The sequence below is a fragment of the Macaca mulatta genome, chromosome 7 (genome assembly GCF_049350105.2).
Source record: "Macaca mulatta isolate MMU2019108-1 chromosome 7, T2T-MMU8v2.0, whole genome shotgun sequence".
In the NCBI taxonomy this organism is placed as follows: domain Eukaryota; kingdom Metazoa; phylum Chordata; class Mammalia; order Primates; family Cercopithecidae; genus Macaca; species Macaca mulatta.
In genome coordinates, this window is record NC_133412.1 from 10998349 (window position 1) to 11019552 (window position 21204).

Genomic DNA, 21204 nt, shown 5'->3' on the forward strand with positions numbered 1-21204 from the left:
GACTAAAATTGGGAGAAAGAGGAACACCTAAGACTTTCGCAACCGAAATATCTGCTCCTGGGTGCCTTTTGCTAACTACAGTTGAGAAGCCAAAATTCTTCCAGAATGAAGAAGTCTGGGCTACAGGTGACTAGCTCCTGCCACCAGAAGATCAGCCTAATGTGCACCAACCCATGTGATCTCTTCTCAGGTGGAACAGCCTTTGAGGTCCAAGAAGGCCGTCTGGCACAAACTGCTATCAAAGCAACGGAAACGGGCAGTGGTGGCCTGCTTCAGGATGGCCCCTCTCTACAACCTGCCCAGGCAAGTATTTTGTCTTTTTTTTTTTCCTGGCATGTAAGCCAGTGATGGGAATGGAGGTATCCTCCCACAGCTGTGCTCTCTCACTCTTAATCCAAGGAATAGAAATTGGAATCCTTGGCCTATGGAGCTAGTGCAGTCTGCATAGTATAAGGGCCTGGCTAAGACAATCAAGCATAAAAACTGAAACCAGATGAGACTCTCTAGAGCCCATTCCTGTCAGGTCCACCATCTGTACCCTAAAGTCAGCCAAGTAAGCATATGGAAGTACACTACTTTTGCTGAGGTGGGATTCTTGGTTAGCATGTAAAGCCTTCTGGAAAAAAAAGAAACTTGTCAGAAACATTTTACCCCAAATTCCATCAACAGGTCCAATATCACCATTGGACACTAAAATCACTTGACACTAAAATCACCATTTCCTCAGCAGGTACAGAAATGTAACTTGAACATCTTTTAGTACAGTGTACTAGCTGTCAAAATATAGAAAGGCTGGAGATGTCTCAAGAGGCTTGCCAGAGGCGCAATGCCTTTGGGTGTTTTAGCTTATACTTTGAAGTAAAATATATTTGGAGCTTTTTCTGAAAAGTTTGGGACATATCCTTGTCAATAGAGGGACTAGTATCAGTGACAGACTGGCCCAGAGTTGACCACCCAGACTGATTCAGTGTCTTTGGTGATACAGTAACATTCCTGTCCTCAGACTCATTGCAGAGTGGGTGTGGTTGGGTCTTCAGTCAATAAAAAAAGCTAGTAATTGAATATCAGCCTCCGTTTCATTGACTTATCAAATCAGAAGGAATATTCTCACTTGCTCAGGGAGAATAGGCTGACTTAGACAAGTGTATACTCTGAAGCTTATGTGAATCAATGTGTTTCTTTGGAATATCAGATAAAGGGCTATTCCTATGCTTGACATTTTGTTTTCATCAAATTGTGGATCTTGGTCATCATTTGTCCAGAGTAGCCTATAACCTCATCCTGAGCCAACTGTCCACCTGGGCTTTCTTAGTTAGGGTCTTTGAAGATAGTTAAGAATGATGGTCTCGGCCGGTCGCAGTGGCTCACTCCTGTAATCCTCACACTTTGGGAGGCTGAGGCGGGCGGATCACTTGAGGTCAGGAGATTGAGACCAGCCTGGCCAACATGGTGAAACCCTGTCTCTACTAAAAATACAAAAAAAACTTAGCCAAGCATGGTGGCGTGCGCCTGTAATCCCAGCTACTTGGGAGGCTGAGGCAGGAGAATTGCTTGAACCCAGGAGGCGGAGCTTGCAGTGAGCCGAGGTCGTGCCACTGCATTCCAGTCTGGGCGACAGAGTGAGACTCCATCTCAAAAAATAAAAATTTAAAAAAAAAATCAATCAGGCTTGGTGGTGGCAGCCTGTAATCCCAGCTACTCAGGAGGCTGAAGCGGGAGAATCGCTTGAACCTGGGAGGCGGAGGTTGCAGTAAACTGAGATAGCGCCATTGCACTCCAGCCCGGGCAACAGAACGAGACTGTCTTCAAAAAAAAAAAAAAAAAAAAAGAATCACGGTCTCTGAGACACATACCTGCTCCAACAGATCTCTTTCAAGAAAACAGATTACTATCTTTGGAAGAGAATGAGGCACCACCAAATCAAGTAGAATTCCTGAATGAAAAGCTGAGAAACAAGCTCGAGCAGTCCTGGGCATTAAGGCTGCTGAAGTGCTGACAGAAAAGTGAGATTCATAGCCTGTTAGAAAAAGCAAAAGTGCATAGAATTTGTGTTTGTTTTCTGGAAGTGTCAAAACATCAGAAAGTGTTTCCTTCCCTAGCTGGTTGAGATTTCTACCTGACGTTGTGCTGAGGTGGCCTCCAAAAGAGCCCAGCTCTAAAGCACATGTCTCTAGGACCAGAACAGCTAGGCAGAAATTACATCTCTCAAAAACAAGCATTTTTTTCTAAATCCACTGAAGATGTTAGTACCATCCTTATGTATCTGGGCTACACTTTCGGTAGTTTTACTCTGTATGGGTAAGAGTCAGTCACATTCACTATGTCCTTCATGAAGCATGACCGTCCCTAACCCAGTTGTTGTAGAGGAGCTGCTGTGGGTGATCTCTCCAGCATGGAGTGCTGTAAGTAGATTTCATAACAACAGAGAAGCTGGTGATGCAGACAACTTCTCTTCTCCACCTTGTGATCCTCTAACTACGTAGAATCTCCCAAACTAAAGGGCTAAAGGGATTTATTTTATTATGTGGAAACTTTCTCTGATGCTAGTTTTTAAAAGAAAACTTGTATGCTTCTCTCCAGACACAAAATTAATCATTTCTTCCTGAGCACCTTTCAACAAGTTTGGCTGGAAAAGGTTAATGAAAAAACTCAGTATGACAGGCTTATACCCATTTTAATGGTAATGTAACCTGTGGAGAGACCTGCTCATTCTCTGCACACTCCTCCTTTATTGACCATGATTTAACGTTACCATAAAAACACGAATTTGTACAATTTTCAGGAAGAATTCTGATTGGTCAGATTTGAAGAAAGATGGCAAGGGCTGTGTTCTACCAAAAACCATGACCAGGGCTTAATGACTCTGGTGTTGACTTTTGTCTTCCTCTCCTCTCCTTCCCTCCTCACCACTGTCCTCACATTTTGTAAACACTTAGCTGCTTTTGCTTTGCAGTGGCTAATACTCCCAGAAGTCAATCCTGGCTTATCGGGAGTGACTCGTGCCAGTTATTCGGTGCACCCACATACCAGGGACATAACTCGAATCCATGAGGCACACAGAAAATATGCCAATGACGTAACGTGCTTAAACCTTGCCTTGTTAAGTAGAAGCTGGAGCACCTTACCAGTGTGGTTACTTGGAGAATGAAAAGAAGTCACACTTTGGTATTTTGGTATCTCTAAGATGAAACCACTGATCATCCGTATGACTTAGATTGGATTACCTAGAAGGGTGATCAGCCTAAAGGAATACCGAAATTGCCATAGGAAGCAAATACTTCAGGACTGCTACCTGGCCTCATGATTGATTTCTCACTGGAGAGGAAATGTGATAAAGACCCTATGAAGGCCGGGCGTGGTGGCTCACACCTGTAATCCCAGCACTTTGGGAGGCTGAGACGGGCAGATCACAAGGTCAGGAGATCGAGACCATCCTGGCTAACATGGTGAAACCCCGTCTCTACTAAAAAATACAAAAAAAATTAGCCGGGCGTGGTGGCGGGCGCCTGTAGTCCCAGCTACTCAGGAGGCTGAGGCAGGAGAATGGCGGGAACCCGGGAGGCGGAGCTTGCAGTGAGCTGAGATCGCGCCACTGCACTCCAGCCTGGGTGACAGAGCAAGACTCCGTCTCAAAAAAAAAAAAAAAAAAAAAAAAAAAAAAAAAAAGACCCTATGAGAACAGAGTAGGATTACCGATAACTGCCATGTCTTGCTAACCACTGTCATTTTCAGAAGATGCTCTAATATTCAAGACTCGTCATGGTAGAGGGTTCTGGTTTCTTTGAATTGAGCTCTGTGGTGTGCTACTGGCTACCCTGACCAATCAGAAGATGAGAATTGTACAAAAGTCTGTCCTGCTTACTAACCATTAACTGCCCAAACTAAAAGAACAAGTTCCATGGATCGCTCTTGACCTCCCTCTCACCCCTTCTGCTCAGGCACCGCTCTATTAACCTCTTCCTCCATGGCTATCAGAGATTTTGGATAGAAACAGAGGAGTATTCCTTTGAAGAGAAACTAGTACAGGATTTGGCTGTAAGTACTGACTGCCCTGGGAGCAGATATGGGTGTGGTTGAATTTGATTTCTGAATTCACGGGTGTGGTTGTAACAGTTAAACGTTCACAAGGAATCGTGTGTATACATTTGAAAAGCACTAACTGTGTAAATGCTCAGGGGAGGCCCTGCTAATGGTTGTAGGAGCCAGAGGATGAATATTCCCTTGGAGGTGCTAATACTATCATCATCATCCTCATCGTCGCTGTTAACAACTAATATTTCTTGAAATGCGCAGCCATGTCATGGGGGGTTCATGCTAAGTGAAGTTTTGAGCACCATTGGTTGCAGGAGGCCACCCCAGCCATAGCCCCACATTCCTACTCAGTAGTTCTGCTTTGGGGAAGGTGCATCTAGATACCCTTCCTGCATCTTACATTTCTATATTTGGTCTTTCAGAAAATTTGGCATGCCTTGTCTCTAACAGACTTCATGCTCTAAAGTCACTTAAAATGACACACGAGGGGGAAACTTACTGCAGAGGTGCCACAGAGCCGCGTTCTGGTTCAGAGAGAAAATAAACCCTCCTCTCTGGCCAGCCTGTGGTTCTCTTTCTCCTTCTCCCACGAACCCTTTTCTCTCATCACTCACTCTCTCTGTTCATCTTGTCCTGTGTTTCTGACAGTCACTCTTTTCTGAATGTCTTTCTATCGTCCCGTCACCCTCTGTTTCTTTCCTTCTTTTTTAAAGCCTTTTCCTATTGTTTTCCTTCCCTTTGTCTTTATGTCTTTCATTCTTCTCATATATTCCTGTTGGTGAGAAAGACACTCGTTGTTTTTCTCAGTTTCTTGATGAGTGTGAAGGTGAAAATGAGCGTCATTTCAGCCCTCTACTTCCTCTGAACCACTCATACAACCCATGTAGTTCTCACCAATTTACCGAATACGGTCCACCCTGCTGGCTCTGCCACTGCTAGAAAATTCACTTTTACCTCTGACATTAGCTGCTGTTTCTCTTTCCGTGAAAGGTGATAAAGAAAAGACCTGCTAAAGGGAGAAGGGCAAGGCCTGCCGCTCCAGGATGGCAGCTCTCAGGAGCAACAAGAATTTTAGAAGCAAGAGTTAGGTTAGGAAAGAGAAATGTTTTGCTGGGTTGAATCTAGACGAGTATTAGACCCAAAATGGCTCCACTGCTTTGTAACTCTTGCCCCACCTCCATGTCGAGCCCAGCTCTTCAAACGAAATGGCGCTGTTGGCCTGAGAGAGTCAGTCTTTCAGGTGACTCTGGGGTTTTCCTCCTGAACTCAGGTGTCCAGAGCTTGCATGAGAGGTCAGCTGATTGGGATCTGTAGCTATTCCCTTTATGGGCAGCCTTTTGCTTTTTTTTTTTTGTTTTAACCTGGAATTGGAATGTTTCTTTGATTGGCTGTAAAAATAAAAAATAGATATACATATATACACATATATCTCAAACCTCGCACCTTTAGGGCTTCTATCCTGAAATAAATAGATGACGCAGCGGTTTTGTTTTGTGCTTTAGTCTGATGCATTCTATGCCTTGCGCTTTACCTTCTCTTTGTTCGCATGCAGTCACGTGGCACGAGATTAAGTTCATGCCTAAAACCTATCTGTGTTGGTTTGTGTAGAAATCTCCAAAGGTGGAAGAGGAGGAGGAGGAAGAGATCGAAAAACAACCTGACCCACTGCATCAGATCATTCTCTATTTTAGCCGCAACGCTCTCACGGAGAGGAGGTCAGAACCACCAGATCACCTGCTTCTCTCACGCACCAGGGATACTTGTGTCCACTCCTAACCTTCCTCTCTCAGACGGCAGTGGGTGGAAAGGGGAAGCCAGATTTGAGCAGCCATCCTTGCTGCCTTATATGTGGCCATCAAGATATATCTAGGGAGCCAGGCGCGGTGGCTCATGCCTGTAATCCCAGCACTTTAAGAGGCCAAGGCGGATGGACCGTCTGAGGTCAGGAGTTCGAGGCCAGCCTGACCAACATGGTAAAACACTGTCTCTACTGAAACTACAAAATTTGCCAGGCATGGTGGTGCACGCCTGTAATCCCAGCTACTCAGGAGGCTAAGGCAGGACAGTCGCTTGAACCTGGGAGTCAGAGGCTGCCATTGCATTCCAGCCTGGGCAACAAGAGTGAAACTCCGTCTCCAGAAAAAAAGATATGTCTAGGGAAACTACATCAAGCCACAGCCTGCTCTTCATAATGTCAGACGCGGAGCTGAAGATTAAACAGCCTAAAACTGTTTCCATGAATCAGTTAATCTCTGAATTCCGTGTTAAGCCAATGCTGGTTCACATTTTCAGAGTGGTTTCTAAGAATCAGAGTTGGGGAAGGGATTTTCTGATTAATTCACTAGTACTTATAATTTGAAATTTATATGACTCTTAGTCTTTCTTGTGGGGTTCAAAGAGTAGCCTGCTAAGGCCGGGCACGGTGGCTCATGCCTGTAATTCCAGCACTTTGGGAGGCCAAGGCGGGTGGATCACTTGAAGCAGGAGTTTGAGACCAGCCTGGCCAATATGGTGAAACCCTGTTTCTACTAAAAATACAAAAAAATTAGCTGGGTGTGGTGGCGGGTGCCTGTCCTCCCAGCTACTGGGAAGGTTGAGGCAGGAGAATCACTCAAATCCAGGAGGTGGAGGTTGCAGTGAGCCGAGATCGCACCATTGCACTCCAGCCTGGGGGACAAGAGCAAAACTATGTCTCAAAAAAAAAAAAAAAAAAGTATCCTGCTAAATATTTCCTCCATTCTTTCCAGCAAATTGGAAGACGACCCTTTGTACACCTCCTATTCCAGCATGATGGCTAAGGTACACCTAGGTTTTCTGCCCATTGTCTCTGTCTTTCTATCTTCCCTTAGACTTCTTTAGATGCATGAAAATTGTCATGTTGCATAGCAGGCCTGGGACTTTGTCATGACGTAGGTTTCAGGCATTGCACAATTCATGTGCCATAGAGATGGTATTAGTAAACCACTTCACTGTCTTCCTAAGGAAACCTTGAAGCTTTGCAGAAACAATGAGTGCTGGTGGATAGGTTCACACTGACATTTCTAAAGCCAGCTAAATGGGGCTTAGGCATACAGACTACCCTTGTGTTTTCACTCAATGTTCAGAATACATCAGACAGTTCAAACACATCCACAGGTGAAGGTTAGAAACTAGAGAGAGTTCTCGGTGTTCTGGAAGAGGCAGTGTGACCAGAGATGTTCTACGTCACCTAGAAAGATGGTGACCTCTAGAATGCTGAGTGAATAAGGGAAACTTTCATGTCAGGCAGAAAGAATGTGTTGGGGTATAGGAGCACCTATTCGTTGATCTAGCTGTACCACAGGGCCCCAGTGGGAAGAGGCACTTTAGGATTCACATCCTAGGTGATGTGTCTCCAATCTTCTTGCCATGCCCTTGGGGCTGTATCTAGGAAGTGGCAGCTCCCTGCCTTCCTGTCTCCCATTTACACCGGAACTTTACTAAGGAAGGAGGGTTCCAGTCTGTGGTTAAACCAGCTAAGTCGCCATTGATGATGTGAGCTCCGTGTTCTCATTTCTCATTAATGAACTCTATGGTAACTGCAAAGATGGCATTTACGGTAGAAATGTTGCCCAGCAGTGGCCAAAATGTTCCTGGTTTTACACAGTGCTGAGGTCCTGAGGTGCCTGTGAATTACATGCTGTCCCCTGCCCTTGCAGAGTTGTGTTTATTAGATTCACCTTTAATTTGGTTGTCTGTCTTCTCCCTTCCCTGCTCCCTGAAATCCAGAGTTGTCAAAGTGGTGAGGACGAAGAAGCAGATGAAGACAAGGAAAAAACATTCGAAGTAAGTTCTCATGAAGGTTAAAAACAGAGCCACCCTCCAAGGCCAACAGGCCAGGCCTTCAGAGGTGGGGGCTGACGTTAGCGTAAGTGGCTCGCCCACCAGGAGTGTGTGAGTTGGCAAATCTGCCTTAATAAAGCACACCCATTAGCTGTGGTTGTCCTGTCTGTCTGCCCATGAAAAGGTAGCAGGTAGTATGCCAGTCAACAAACCACTAGCTTTGTTCTTGTGGGAAATTTTACTCAATGACTGTAGTAACAGGGGCCATAGAAGGACAAACTGAAACATCTGAAATGAAAAAAAAATCAGAAAAATGAAAATCAAGTCAAGCGTGGTGGCTCACACCTGTAATCCCAGCACTTTGGGAGGCCAGGGGAGGGAAGATCACTTGAGCTTAGAAGTTCAAGACCAGCCTGGGCAACACAGGGAGACCTAACTCATCTATACAAAAATTTAAAAATTAGCTGGGTATGGTAGTGTGCTCCTATAGTCCCAGCTGCTCAGGAGGCCGAGGTAGAAGGATAGCTTGAGCCCAAGTATTTGAGGCTGCAGTGAGTTCTGATTGTACCACTGCACTCCAGGCTGGGGGACAGAGTAACATCCAGTCTCTCAAAAAAAAATAATAAAATAAATAAATATGATTAAAAAATCAGAGGAATGGAGATACTTGAATGGTTTTTGCACTATTATTCTATAAATGCAAGTTGATAGTGATTTTTATTTTGAGGCAGTACAGGACCCTGAAATTCTCAAGATTAAACTATATTAGGTTACTTGTACTCTTTTGTAGACAAAGTATATGACAAAACACAGCAGAAGTAAATGACTATAATTACAGTCTGGAAAGCTTTGACAGTCCCATAACCCATGTCTGGTAGAAAGTGTACGGCGGCTCACGCCTGCAATCCTAGCACTTTGGGAGGCCAAGGCGGGTGGATCACCTGATGTCAGGAGTTCGAGACCAGCCTGACACTCCAGCCTGGGGGACAAGAGCAAAACTCTGTCTCAAAAAATGGCCTGGCCAGCATGGCGAAACCCCATCTCTACTAAAAATACAAAATTAGCTGGTTGTGGTGGCACACGACTGTAATCCTAGCTACTGGGGAGGCTAAGGTAGGAGAATCGTTTGAACCCAGGAGGCAGAGTTTCCAGTGAGCTGAGATCACACCACTGCACTCCAGCCTGGGAGACAGAACAAGACTCCATCTCCAAAAAAAAAAAAAAAAAAAAAAAAAAGAAAGAAACTGTTAGCTGTGGTCTGAGCATTCCAGATAAGTGAGCATTTCCTGCATTCAGCCAGAAATACTCAAGTAGACCCCTCAGCAGGTTTCCCTGTGTAACAGAACATAGAAAACAAACACATTTTCATGTCGGGTTGCTTCTCACAATTAAGGTATCCAAAAGGAATGAACTGCATTTTCTATCAGTACAAAAAATGGAAAATATATCATCAAAATAAGAGTGATGGGTAGACAGGTTTAGAAAGCTGGGTAGTGTCTGGAAATGAACTTCAGAGGTCTGCTTTATCCAGGTTGATGTGTGTTGCCTTCCTTAGGTAACTGGGAAATTCTCTCTCACCTCACTATGGGTGAACTCCCTGGTGGTGGGTAGAAACCAGTCTTTCCCTGTGATTTGTTTGCCCCCCAGGAGAAGGAGATGGAGAAGCAGAAAACCCTGTATCAGCAAGCTCGGCTGCATGAGCGTGGTGCCGCGGAGATGGTCCTTCAGATGATAAGCGCTAGCAAAGGTGATTTCCCTAGTTTCTGGATGGACCCATGTAACTTCCACAAAGATATCATGCTGTGACATAAAGCCATTATTAAAGAGCCCTGCTAAGGCCCAGTAGGCATGATTTACCATCTGTTTCCTTAGTGATTCAATAGAATCTTCACCATGGCAGGTGAGATGAGCCCCATGGTGGTTGAGACTCTGAAGCTGGGGATCGCCATTCTGAACGGAGGCAATGCTGGTGTGCAACAGGTAATGGGAACTTGCGGTGTCTGGGCAGACTCCCGGGGTATTCCCATTTGACTCCCGTCATGCTTCAGGGAAGAGGAGTTGACTAGGGGTACACCCAGAATCACTTAGCTGGCATTTGTCCTTAGTGGCCAGTTACATCAGAGTAGCTGGGAACACAACCAGGGCTGGGATTCTACAGGCAAATGTGTCTTTAATAAAGAGGTTTTACCCAGGATTAAATATAAAAAACATTTAGTTTTTCATCAGTAGATAGCTTTCTGTATAAATATTCTCTAGAAAAATGTCCTGAGAGTTAGGTTTTTACTTTAGCCCTTTATTTTCACTTATTAGCTGCCTTTACTATGAGCAAGGAGCCTCAGCAGTTAAGTGGAGTTGATAAACTCATAAACCTGTTATTCGGCCGGGCGCGGTGGCTCAAGCCTGTAATCCCAGCACTTTGGGAGGCCGAGACGGGCGGATCCCGAGGTCAGGAGATCGAGACCATCCTGGCTAACACAGTGAAACCCCGTCTCGACTAAAAAATACAAAAAACTAGCCGGGCGAGGTGGTGGGCGCCTGTAGTCCCAGCTACTCGGGAGGCTGAGGCAGGAGAATGGCGTAAACCCGGGAGGCAGAGCTTGCAGTGAGCTGAGATCCAGCCACCGTACTCCAGCCTGGGCGACAAAACGAGACTCCGTCTCAAAACAAAAGCAAAAACAAAAACAAAAAAACCTGTTATTCATTCATTCATTCATTCATTGAGCAACTCTTTACTGGCTGATGACCATGCCAGGCTCTGCTGCAAAGGCTGAGGGTGTAGCAGTGAGTAATACAAATAAAAACTCCTGCCATCGTGCAGCCTACACTCTAGTGAGCATTAAATGCAACAACACATAGAAGCATACAACCAAGTACCTGACACAGAGTATTCCTTCAACAATCTGAATTGGAACAGGCTACAGAAGACAGGAATGCACCGGTGTTTCTCAGGCCCTCCGGGTTCTGGTTAAGGGCATCTGTGTGTACAAGGAAGTGAAATTTCTTTTTTTTGTTTTTGTTTACCTTGACTTAAATTCTGAGTGCCATTTTCTTTTTCTTTCTTTATTTATTTATTATTATACTTTAAGTTCTAGGGTACATGTGCACAACGTGCAGGTTTGTTACATATATATACATGTGCCATGTTGGTGTGCTGCACCCATTAACTTATCATTTACATTAGGTATATCTCCTAATGCAATCCCTCCCCAAACAGACCCTTGGCATTCATGAGGGTTATATCCCAGGGCCTGGGAGAGTCTTTACATTCACAACTACCATTGTTGCATATAGCTTTTCCCAGTCTTTAACTCATCCCCCCACAATTTCTCCAATTTTTCATTAAAAACTGTCATTTTCTAAGTTATCCTTCACTTTCTGTTTCTACCACCTACCACTAGCTGTCAGTTGACTTTCTTACAGCGCCTTTTGTTTATTTTTTAAAAAACAAAATTTTTATTATGTCAGACAAAGTTCCTACCTTCCAGTAAGAGAGAACACAGGAAACAAGGCCTCGTTGTGAAAGAAATACTGAGCTTTCAGCGAGGCTCCTCACTGGCTAAACTCCTTGCTCCTGTGTGCCAAATTCGTAGCATGAGCTATTCAGATTATAACTCAGCTTCATGATACATTACTGTATCAAGGCCTTGGTGCTTGTTCCCAAATAGAAGGGACCTCAAACAGTAGGTCTATGAATGTCTTTTCCCTAGAAGAAACGCCAGTGGGCCTGTATAAAATAAACATAATCTACCCCAAGGGACTCTGATTCCCTATGTAGAGGATCCAACTCAGTGTGGCTGGAGATTTCTCCATCAGGATTAGGAGGGTCAGCTCTGTGGCATAGTTTTCATGACTCTTCCCTTTACAACGTGTCTCCCTTGCAGAAAATGCTAGATTACCTAAAGGAGAAAAAGGATGCTGGATTCTTTCAAAGCCTTTCTGGTCTTATGCAGTCTTGCAGGTAAATGCGGGAAAACTACCACAGCATTTAAAAAACTCTTGCCTCTAAGGATAGGTGGCAGGGGAAGGGGAGCACAAAATGTACTGGCCTACCATAGAATTCTGGAGAGAGGAGTCACCTACTTTAGAAAGCTGAGAGAGTAGGTGGTGTTCCTCCAGTCTTCAGGATTACAATTCAACTAGCCTTCAGAGGGGAAAATGGGATTGCCATTAGCCACGTACCCACGCTCCCTCACTGGCGTTGTGTGTAATCTCCTTTCCTTACCTCCATTTTTATGTTGCTCTCCCAGGAGGCTCAGTGTGCACATTGAGTTTCTCCTCAAACATGTATGCCCATAAAAGTCAAACCAGAAAAGAATGGAAAAGCGGGGGGATTCCTGGCCATGACTCAAGGCTATGTTTTATTAAAGCCACTAGGTACTTCGTTCATCTTATCTTAACAGTTCTTTGAGCTCGAACGTGTGTTAGGGTGGTATGTATTTTGACACATCCATTTTGACAGGGGTACATCCTGGCGTGGGACCATTTGGACATAGCCTAAAAAACAAGGCTTTGAACTTTCCATTCATATGATTAAGCTGTTTAAGCCACCCCTCATGGCTGAACGGCTCTGACACATAAATGATATATAACCAAGAGTCATAGGTCATGATACTTGCTCAATTCAGAGATGAGCCAGAATCTATCTAAGAAAAGTGTCAGCCTATTGTCTAAGATTCATATGTATTTGGATAGGCTGCAAATAATTGTAAAAGAAATTAAACTTTTAATTACCTAGCTCATTTACCTCCAATTATGCTTTCCATTTAAAAATTTGGAGGATGGACATCCTTTCTTTTGGTGGACTATATACTTTTGCTAACCATATTTCACTGGGTAAAATATCGTAACCCGGGCAGTAGGGAGTGTATCTGAGCTGCAGGATAATTCTTTATTCTCAGCTCTGTGGGGCTTCTTCCCCACCAACAGTTTATTCATTTATTATCTCTCTCAGGAAAACAAAACGGAGTATTTCCAGGCCTGACCCTCTGAGGCTAAAATAGTACGTATGAACTCAGAGATGGCAAAAATCAAGGCAGCTCAACTTCATATTGCTCATAAAATTATCCATTTACTTTCTAAGAGTTCTCTCAGTATCCTGTAATCCTTAATATTTCTAAACTCATGTATAATGACAGTTTGGAGAGACAGGTGATACACGCTTAGATGCCAAGTGAGTTCTAACAGAAGTTTTAAGGTGTCTTACTGCTGGGTTTTGTATGATGATGAAAACAATGTATGTTTTTAAAATATTTAAGCAGTAGGGAAATTAAAACATTCAAAATGGGCATTTAGGAATGGAGTAAGGACCAGAAATGTGTGTTGTACAGATTCACATTCAAAACTGCTGCTTCAGAGCAACTATGTCCAAATGGCTTTTCCCATGTTTTCCTCCCCTGGCAGCTAAACGACAGTAGAAGGATAGCTTTGTGTTGATGAGCAGGCCTTTTTGCCAGCAGAATCTGGGGAAAAAACCCAACAAAAATGGCAGTAGAGATTTCACTGTTTACCTAAATCATTTTTACCTAAGTGATGAAATTAGGTAAATGGAATTTACCTAAATCACAAAACATGTGACTCCTTAAAAAGAAAACAGGAATGCCAGATTTTTCTCCATGGCTTTGCCCAGTGGCAGAAGGAAAGCTAAGTTTTGCAGAGTCTTAATGAACTTAGCCATAAACTTTCCTAAGAGCTATATTCTATGTTCTATGAAACCTTTCAGATTCAGGAATAAGTTAGACTCTGTTAGTAAAATGGAATGAGCCCCACTTAGAAATAACATGATCATATAATGGATTCATCACCAAGCTTTGTGGTTGCACTAAGGCTTCCTGGCTAAGTAAAATTTGGCAGTGGCTGTGACTGGGAAGGTTGTGGGGAGGAGGGACAAAAATGAAGGACAACTTGTCATAGGTTCAGGAACACCTGGAGACACTATTGCCTATGGAAAGCGGAACCTCAGCTTCTATAGGCTTTTGCATGTTGTAGAATCATAAAAGGGTGTGGCCCTTTGAAATCGGGAAGTTTGTAGCTTGTCCTAAGCTCTGGAAACCACAATTCCATATGATTCTCAGAGAAAGTAGGTAAAGGTGGGAGGCAAACATGAATCAGCGCAGTTTAGAGTAAACTTTCCCTCGAGAAATCTTCGAAACAAATGATTCCTTCTTTATTTGGAAAACCTTTCTAAACCTTCATAAGAAAAGACTCAAACTGGACAGACAATGAGAGTCACCGTAAGTGTTCGTGACCCCTCTACCTGTATGTAACAAAGTCTCTGAGCTACAGGCACCTAAGACAATGCTGCTCGGCACAAAACCAAGGAATCATTAGACTTTCAACCACCCTGGAATGTGTTAGTTTATTTATGATAACACAGGGGCAGGATATTCTTAGTCAATAGATACACTGACGTTAGAAATCTGCTTTCCCAGTGTGCATAGCCCTGAACCTTGTTTCTTTCTGTCTATTAAAAGTGTCCTTGATTTGAATGCATTTGAGAGGCAGAATAAAGCTGAAGGCCTGGGGATGGTGACTGAAGAAGGAACACGTAAGTAACTAGTAAATGTGAAGGCCATTCTCTTCCTGATTAAAATCTTTTTTTTTTTTTTTTTTTTTTTCCCCCAGGCAGAGTTTCGCTCTTGTTGCTCAGGCTGGACTGCAGTGGCGCGATCTCAGCTCACTGCAACCTCTGTCTCCTGGGTTCAGGCAATTCTCCTGCCTCAGCCTCCCGAGGAGCTGGGATTACAGGCATCCGCCACCATACCCAGCGAATTTTTTGTATTTTTAGTAGAGGTGGCGTTTCATCATGTTGGCCAGGCTGGTCTTGAACTCCTGACCTCAGGTGATCCACCCCACCTTGGCCTCCCATAGTGCTGGAATTACAGGCGTGAGCCCCCGCACCCAGCTGTTAAAGTCTTAATTACCTATTTCTGGTCAGAGCTTATGTCTGCTTAATATGCAGGGACTTGCTCTGTTTCAGCAAAATGTTTCCAAAAGTAGCTTTAATAAAGCTATCATCTAGGATAGATGTGTTCACATAGCCAGTTTTAACTAAAGACAGTTTATCATGATGTTTACAGTTTTCTTACTTTGTATTCTTCAATTTTTCTCTCATTACCAGTCATTGTTCGTGAACGTGGTAAGTTTCAGTTTCTGGCCTGAGTTCCTACCATGTGTGTGAATCCTAGGAGATCTCATTTAATTGCCTCAGCACAGAAACATTTTAGGCTTGGTGGTTGCATGTTGAGTTGAACTCAGCAGTTTGGTGCTTAATTAAAGAAGTGTCTTCCATCTGTAAAGCATGGGTTATGGACCGTGAGCCATTTACTCTCCTTACCCAGTTGTCTTCATTACAAATGCCTTTGTTGGGCATTGTGCTCTGCAGCCTCAGCTCGGTTTGATCGGGCTTTTCACCATTCATCCAGAGTTCCTTTTCCAAACCATTCTGACACAACTCCTTTATCATCTGTGTAGTCACTTGCATTAGAAAGTAGTCTCTGTTGAGAAGCCAAACCGATGCTCATCAACATTTTATGTTTTCAAGGTGAAAAAGTACTCCAGAATGACGAGTTCACGCGTGATCTCTTTAGATTCCTACAGTTACTTTGTGAGGGACATAACAGTGGTGAGTGGAACAGATTGATCTGCCAAGGAAACACAGCACTCAGGGACAAAACTAAAATTCCATTCAGTAGGCCTCCATTTGATGCAACTGGTTGTTAACTCCAGGACATCAGTTAATGCATTCCTCAATAAGAAACTATGTGAATATCATGGCTAGTGATATTTAGTGCCACCAAGGCTAAGCTGCTTCCAGAATCTTTAGATGAGAAATCTAAATACCCAGCCCTTTCCATCTAGCCCGTTGGGCTCATTAAGTCCAGTTTCTGGTGTCGGCAGGTTGGGGGGTGCTCAGAGCAGAGCTCTGCCCTACAGGGTCTGCCATGATCCAAACATGGTATTCTTGTAAGCCTTTTCACATAGACTGTCTTATCTGAGCTCAGCTGAGAGGGCATGCCTGGCCCCCTTGGCATGGCAGGGACAAGCTCTGACCCAGCACTGGTGCTCTCAGACTTTCAGAACTTCCTGCGGACTCAGATGGGTAACACCACCACCGTGAATGTCATCATCAGCACTGTGGACTACCTTCTGCGTCTGCAGGTGAGTGGGAGGGCCTTGGACAATGGGACCTCTCACCTTTGCTTCCAAAAGATAAACACAGTTACACAGGGTCAGGGACAGCCCAGGATACAGTCAGACCCCCATAAGGAAGGCGTTGTAATGTATATCCACAGATGCATGGGAAGTCCAGCGTCCAAAGAGTACATTTGAAGACAGAAGTGGGAGATGTGGTTAAACACCAAATCATCTGTTATAAAATGCTGGTTTACTTTAGTTTTGCCAGTGAAAACCGATCTGTGGTGCTATAAAACAATCAAGAGTATAAGACAACCAAAAGCTCTGAAATAACCTGTGAATGAGAACAGATTTCACTAGAAAAAAAGACTTACACAAGATGATAGGAATAGGATGAGTTTACAAGTTCGTGTTGAGAAGTCAGATGGTTTGTTTCAAGGGAGTCCAAATTATGTTGAGAAAATCTATACAAACATATTAACAAAAAGAGATTTTTTTTTCCTCTTTGCTGATTCCTCATCCTGGTTCTGCCACTTACTGGTTTGTAACCTAGAGCAATCTATTTAACGCGCCTGTGTTCCAGTTTTTTCATCAGTAAAAGGGGTAGCACCTGTGCCATAGGGTGGTACATTTGAATACAGGTATACCTCATTTTATTGCAGTTGATTTGATTGTGCTTCACAGATGCTGTGTGTTTTACAAATCGAAGGTTTGTGGTAACCCTGCATCAAGCAAGTCTATCTGCTGTTTTACCAACAGCATGTACTGACTTGGTGTCTCTGTCACATTTTGATGATTCTCACAATATTTCAGACTTTTCACTATTATACTTGTAAGGTGATCAGTGATCTTTGGTGTTACTATCGTAATTGTTTTGGGGTGCCATGAAATATGCCCATGTAAGACAGCAAACTTAATCAATGTTGCGTGTGTTCTGACCACTCCACCAACTGTTCCCCCTCCTCCTCAGGCCTGCCTGTTCCCTGAGACATAACAGTGTTGAGGTTCGGTCAGTTAATAACCCTACAATGGCCTCTGAGTGTTCGAGTGAAAGGATGAGTCACATGTCTCCCACTTTAAATCAAAAGCTAGAAATGATTAAGCTTAGGAAGGAAGGCGTGTTGAAAGCTAAGACAGGCCAAAAGCTAGGCCCCTTGCACTAAACAGCCAAGCTATGCAAAGAAAAAGGACATTAAAAGGGCTGCCTCAGTGAACATATGAATGATAAGATAGCAAAATACCCTTATTACTGAAATGGGGACAGTGCGAGTGGTCTGGATAGAAGGTCAAACCAGCGACAACATTCTCGTAGGCCAAAATCTAATCTAGAGCAGGGCTTTAACTCTCTTCAATTCTGTGAAGGCTGAGAGAGGTGAGGAAGCTGCCTAAGAACAGTTTAAAGCTAGCAGAGTTTGGTTCATGAGGTTTAGGGAAAGAAGTCATCTCCATAACAAAAGTGTAAGGTAAAGCAGCAAGTGCAGATGTAGAAGCTGCAGCAAGTTATCCAGAAGATCTAGCTAGGATAATTGATGAAGGTGGTCACACTAAACAACAGATTTCCCGCATACATGAAACAGCCTTCTCCTGGAAGAGGGATACCATCTAGGACTTTCATAGTTAGAGAGGACAAGCCAATAGCTCGCTTCAGAGCTTCAAAGGACAGGCTGACTTTCTTATCGGGGCAGTCCAGCTGGTAGCTTTAAGTTGAAGCCACTGCTTGTTTACCATTCCAGAAATTCTAGGGCCCTTAAGAATTATGGTAAATCTACTCTGCCCATGCTCTATGTATAGAAGAACAAAGCTTGGATTGTCATCGTTTACAGCATGGTTTACTATTTTAAGCCCACTCTTGACACCCACTGCTCAGAAAAAAAAAGATTCCTTTCAAAATATTACTGTTCGTTGACCATGCACCTGGTTCCAAGAGCTCTGATGGCGATATACAAGGAAATGAATCCTGTTTTCATGCCTGCTAATACAACATTTATTCTGCAGCCCATGGATCAAGGAGTAATTTTGACTTGCAAGTCTTATTTTTTAAGAAATACATTTTGTAAGGCTACAGCTGCTATAGATAGTGATTCCTCTGATGGATCTGGGCAAGGTAAGTTGAAAACCTTCTGGAAAAGATTCAACATTGTAGATGTCATTAAAAAACACTGTGGGCCAGGCGCAGTGGCTCACGTCTGTAATCCCAGCACTTTGAGAGGCCGAGGCGGGCGGATCACAAGGTCAGGAGATCGAGACCATCCTGAATAACATGGTGAAACCCCGTCTCTACTAAAAATTAAAAAAAAAAAATTAGCCGGGCGTGGTGGCAGGTGCCTGTAGTCCCAGCTACTCAGGAGGCTGAGGCAGGAGAATGGCGTGAACCCGGGAGGTGGAGCTTGCAGTGAGCCAGGATCGTACCACTGCACTCCAGCCTGGGCGACAGAGCAAGACTGCATCTCAAAAAAAAAAAAAAAAAAAAAGAAAAAAATTGTGATTCGTGGGAAAAGGTCGAAATATCAACATTAACAGGAGTTGAGGAAGTTGATTGCAACCCTTGTAGATGATTTGGAGGGGGTCAAGACTTCAGTGGAGGAAATAACTGCAGATGTGTTGGAAATAGCAAGAGAACTAGGATTAGTAGTGGAGCCTGAAGAACATAAAGCTGAATTGCTGCAATCTCACGATCAAACTTTGACAAATGAAGAGTTGCCTCTCATGGATGAGCAAAGAAAGTGGTTTCCTGAGATGGAATCTTGCTGGTGAAAACACTGTAAACATTGTTGAAATGCCAAAAGGGATTTAAAATATTACATAAACTTAGTTCATAAAGGAGTGGCAGAGTTTGAGAAGATTGACTCCAATTTTGAAAGAAGTTCTGTGGGTAAAATGCTATCAAACAGTACATGCTACGGAGAAATCTTTCATGAAAGGAAGTCAGTTGATGCAGTTAACATTGTCTTATTTTAAGAAATTGCCACAGCCACCTCAACCTTCAGCAGCCACCACCCTGTTCAGTCAGTGGCCAACAACATCAAGGCAAAAAGATGGTGGAACTTACAACTTGCTGAGAGCTCAGATGATTGTTAGCACTTTTTAGCCATAAGTATTTTTTAATGATGGCATGTACATTGTGTTTTAAAGACATAATGCTGTTGCACACTTAACAGACTACAGCATATTGTAAACATAACTTTCATGTGCACTGAGAAATCAACATTTTGTACAACTCACTTTATTGTAATATTCACTTTACTGTAGTTTATCTGTAATCAAACTCAGATTAGCTCTGAATCTCTGATGTATGCCCGTATATGTAATGCACTCAGAACAATGTCTGGCACTTACAACGTTAGCTGTTACATTGTTGCTGTTATTATGATTATTTGGATAATTACCATTATCTTCACATATTTCACATTGAATAAATTATCCTATTTCATAGTCTCCCAGTTCCAGCTGAAGGCAGTCCTCACTCCTATCCGTTCTTTCCTCTGGAGGGATATTTGTGCTTGAAAGATTCTAGAGGTCGAGTATCTCTGCGCGTCTTCACAGGGTTTCTGGCGCCTGTCAGAGCAAAGAGGTCATAGAGATGCAGGATTCTCATGTACCCTTTCCAAACACCGAGTTTAGCTTCACTGACTGAAGTCTGAGAAATACTAAGCTCTACTCATTTGTTTTTAGGAATCAATCAGTGATTTCTACTGGTATTATTCGGGGAAGGACATCATTGATGAATCTGGACAGCACAATTTCTCCAAAGCTCTGGCAGTCACCAAGCAGATTTTCAATTCTCTTACAGAATACATCCAGGTACGTGCCACAGAGTGCATGGTTGAAAGCCAAGAGAACATTGTTGATATGCATATATTCTATATTCCCTACAGAATACTTGATTGTACACAGTGCACTATCCATCCAGCCCTAATGCTGACAATATTTACTTTCTATAAATAGGAAGCAATAGTACCTGCATTCCACAAGAAGCTATAGTTTGGGGTCCCCCAACTAGACCTGTTTATAGTGTTCACACTTTATTTGCATTTATCTAGTTACATTTTGCTTTCCCTCCTAAACTTTACATTTTGCTTTCCCTCCTAAACTAAAAATTTTTCATGGAAAGAAAATGTCTTACTCAACTTAAAATTCTTTATATCTAGAACAATGTCTGGCATATATCTGTTCAGTAAGCATGGAGAGTGGAGTGGAGAAATGATTCATAGAATAAAGGAATGAAGGGATAAATGATGTTTTCTTGATAGTATGAGATTAAAAACAGGATCCATGAGATCCTACTGACTTGTCAGAAACTAACTCTGGAAGAAGTAACTTCAGAAGCACACAAACTACATGCAGTGGCGGTCAAATCTGCAAGGGAATTTCATGTTAAATGTCTAGATCTTGCAGCAGTCTTTCTCTGTTGGTAGCATTTTCTATTCATTGTCTATGGTGGTCTAGCTATTTTGGAAAAGGAACAGAGGATATATTCAGGCATAATTTGCTATAAAATTAGTAGGCATATCATTACCCTCTGTGATACAAGTTTTTTTTAAAGCAAAAGTAATACTTCATCTTCAGATTACCATAATGAGGAGACTCATGAATAGGGCTTTTATTCATTCATTCAACAAAACGCTCGGCTTGTACTCTGTGCTGTGGTTCATGAAAAGAAGCACAGTATATTGCCTCTACCCATAAAGAGCTTACAATGTAATTGAGAAAATACATATGCACAAGGAAAATTATTCAATATAAGATGATCATACGGCCGGGCGCGGTGGCTCACGCCTGTAATCCTAGCACTTTGGGAGGCTGAGGCGGGTGGATTGTCTGAGCTCAGGAGTTTGAGACCAACCTGGGCAACATGGTGCAACCGTGTCTCTACTAAAATACAAAAAATTAGCTAGGCATGGTGGCGTGCGCGTGTAGTCCCCGCTATTCGGGAGCCTGAGGCAGGAGAATCACTTGAACCCGGAAGGCAGGGTTGCAGTGAGCTGAGATCACACGGCTGCACTCCAGCCTGGGCGACAGCAAGACTCAGTCTCAATAAATAAATAAATAAATAAATAAATAAATAAATAAATAAATCGTACATGATTTAAAATAATCATACATACTGTGCTTAAGAACCACATATGTGGCCAGGCGCAGTGGCTCACGCAAGTAATCCCAGCTCTTTGGGAGGCCGAGGTGGGCAGATCCCCTGAGGTCAGGAGTTCAAGACCAGCCTGGCCAACATGGTGAAACCCC

The 21204-nt window shown here is 43.2% G+C and overlaps 1 protein-coding gene across 1 annotated transcript in view; it reads left to right on the top strand.

Annotated features, from left to right (window-relative positions):
- The window catches only part of RYR3 (ryanodine receptor 3), a 566953-nt gene that overhangs the window by 512373 nt on the left and 33376 nt on the right, over positions 1-21204 (top strand). The window contains exons 73-85 of the mRNA XM_028850703.2: positions 191-303; positions 3939-4035; positions 5641-5747; positions 6780-6831; positions 7780-7836; positions 9481-9580; positions 9734-9813; positions 11715-11791; positions 14304-14377; positions 14951-14968; positions 15374-15454; positions 15902-15990; positions 19639-19767. Coding sequence (XP_028706536.2) covers positions 191-303; positions 3939-4035; positions 5641-5747; positions 6780-6831; positions 7780-7836; positions 9481-9580; positions 9734-9813; positions 11715-11791; positions 14304-14377; positions 14951-14968; positions 15374-15454; positions 15902-15990; positions 19639-19767 — 1074 coding nt within the window. The remainder of the gene's footprint in view (positions 1-190; positions 304-3938; positions 4036-5640; positions 5748-6779; positions 6832-7779; positions 7837-9480; positions 9581-9733; positions 9814-11714; positions 11792-14303; positions 14378-14950; positions 14969-15373; positions 15455-15901; positions 15991-19638; positions 19768-21204) is intronic.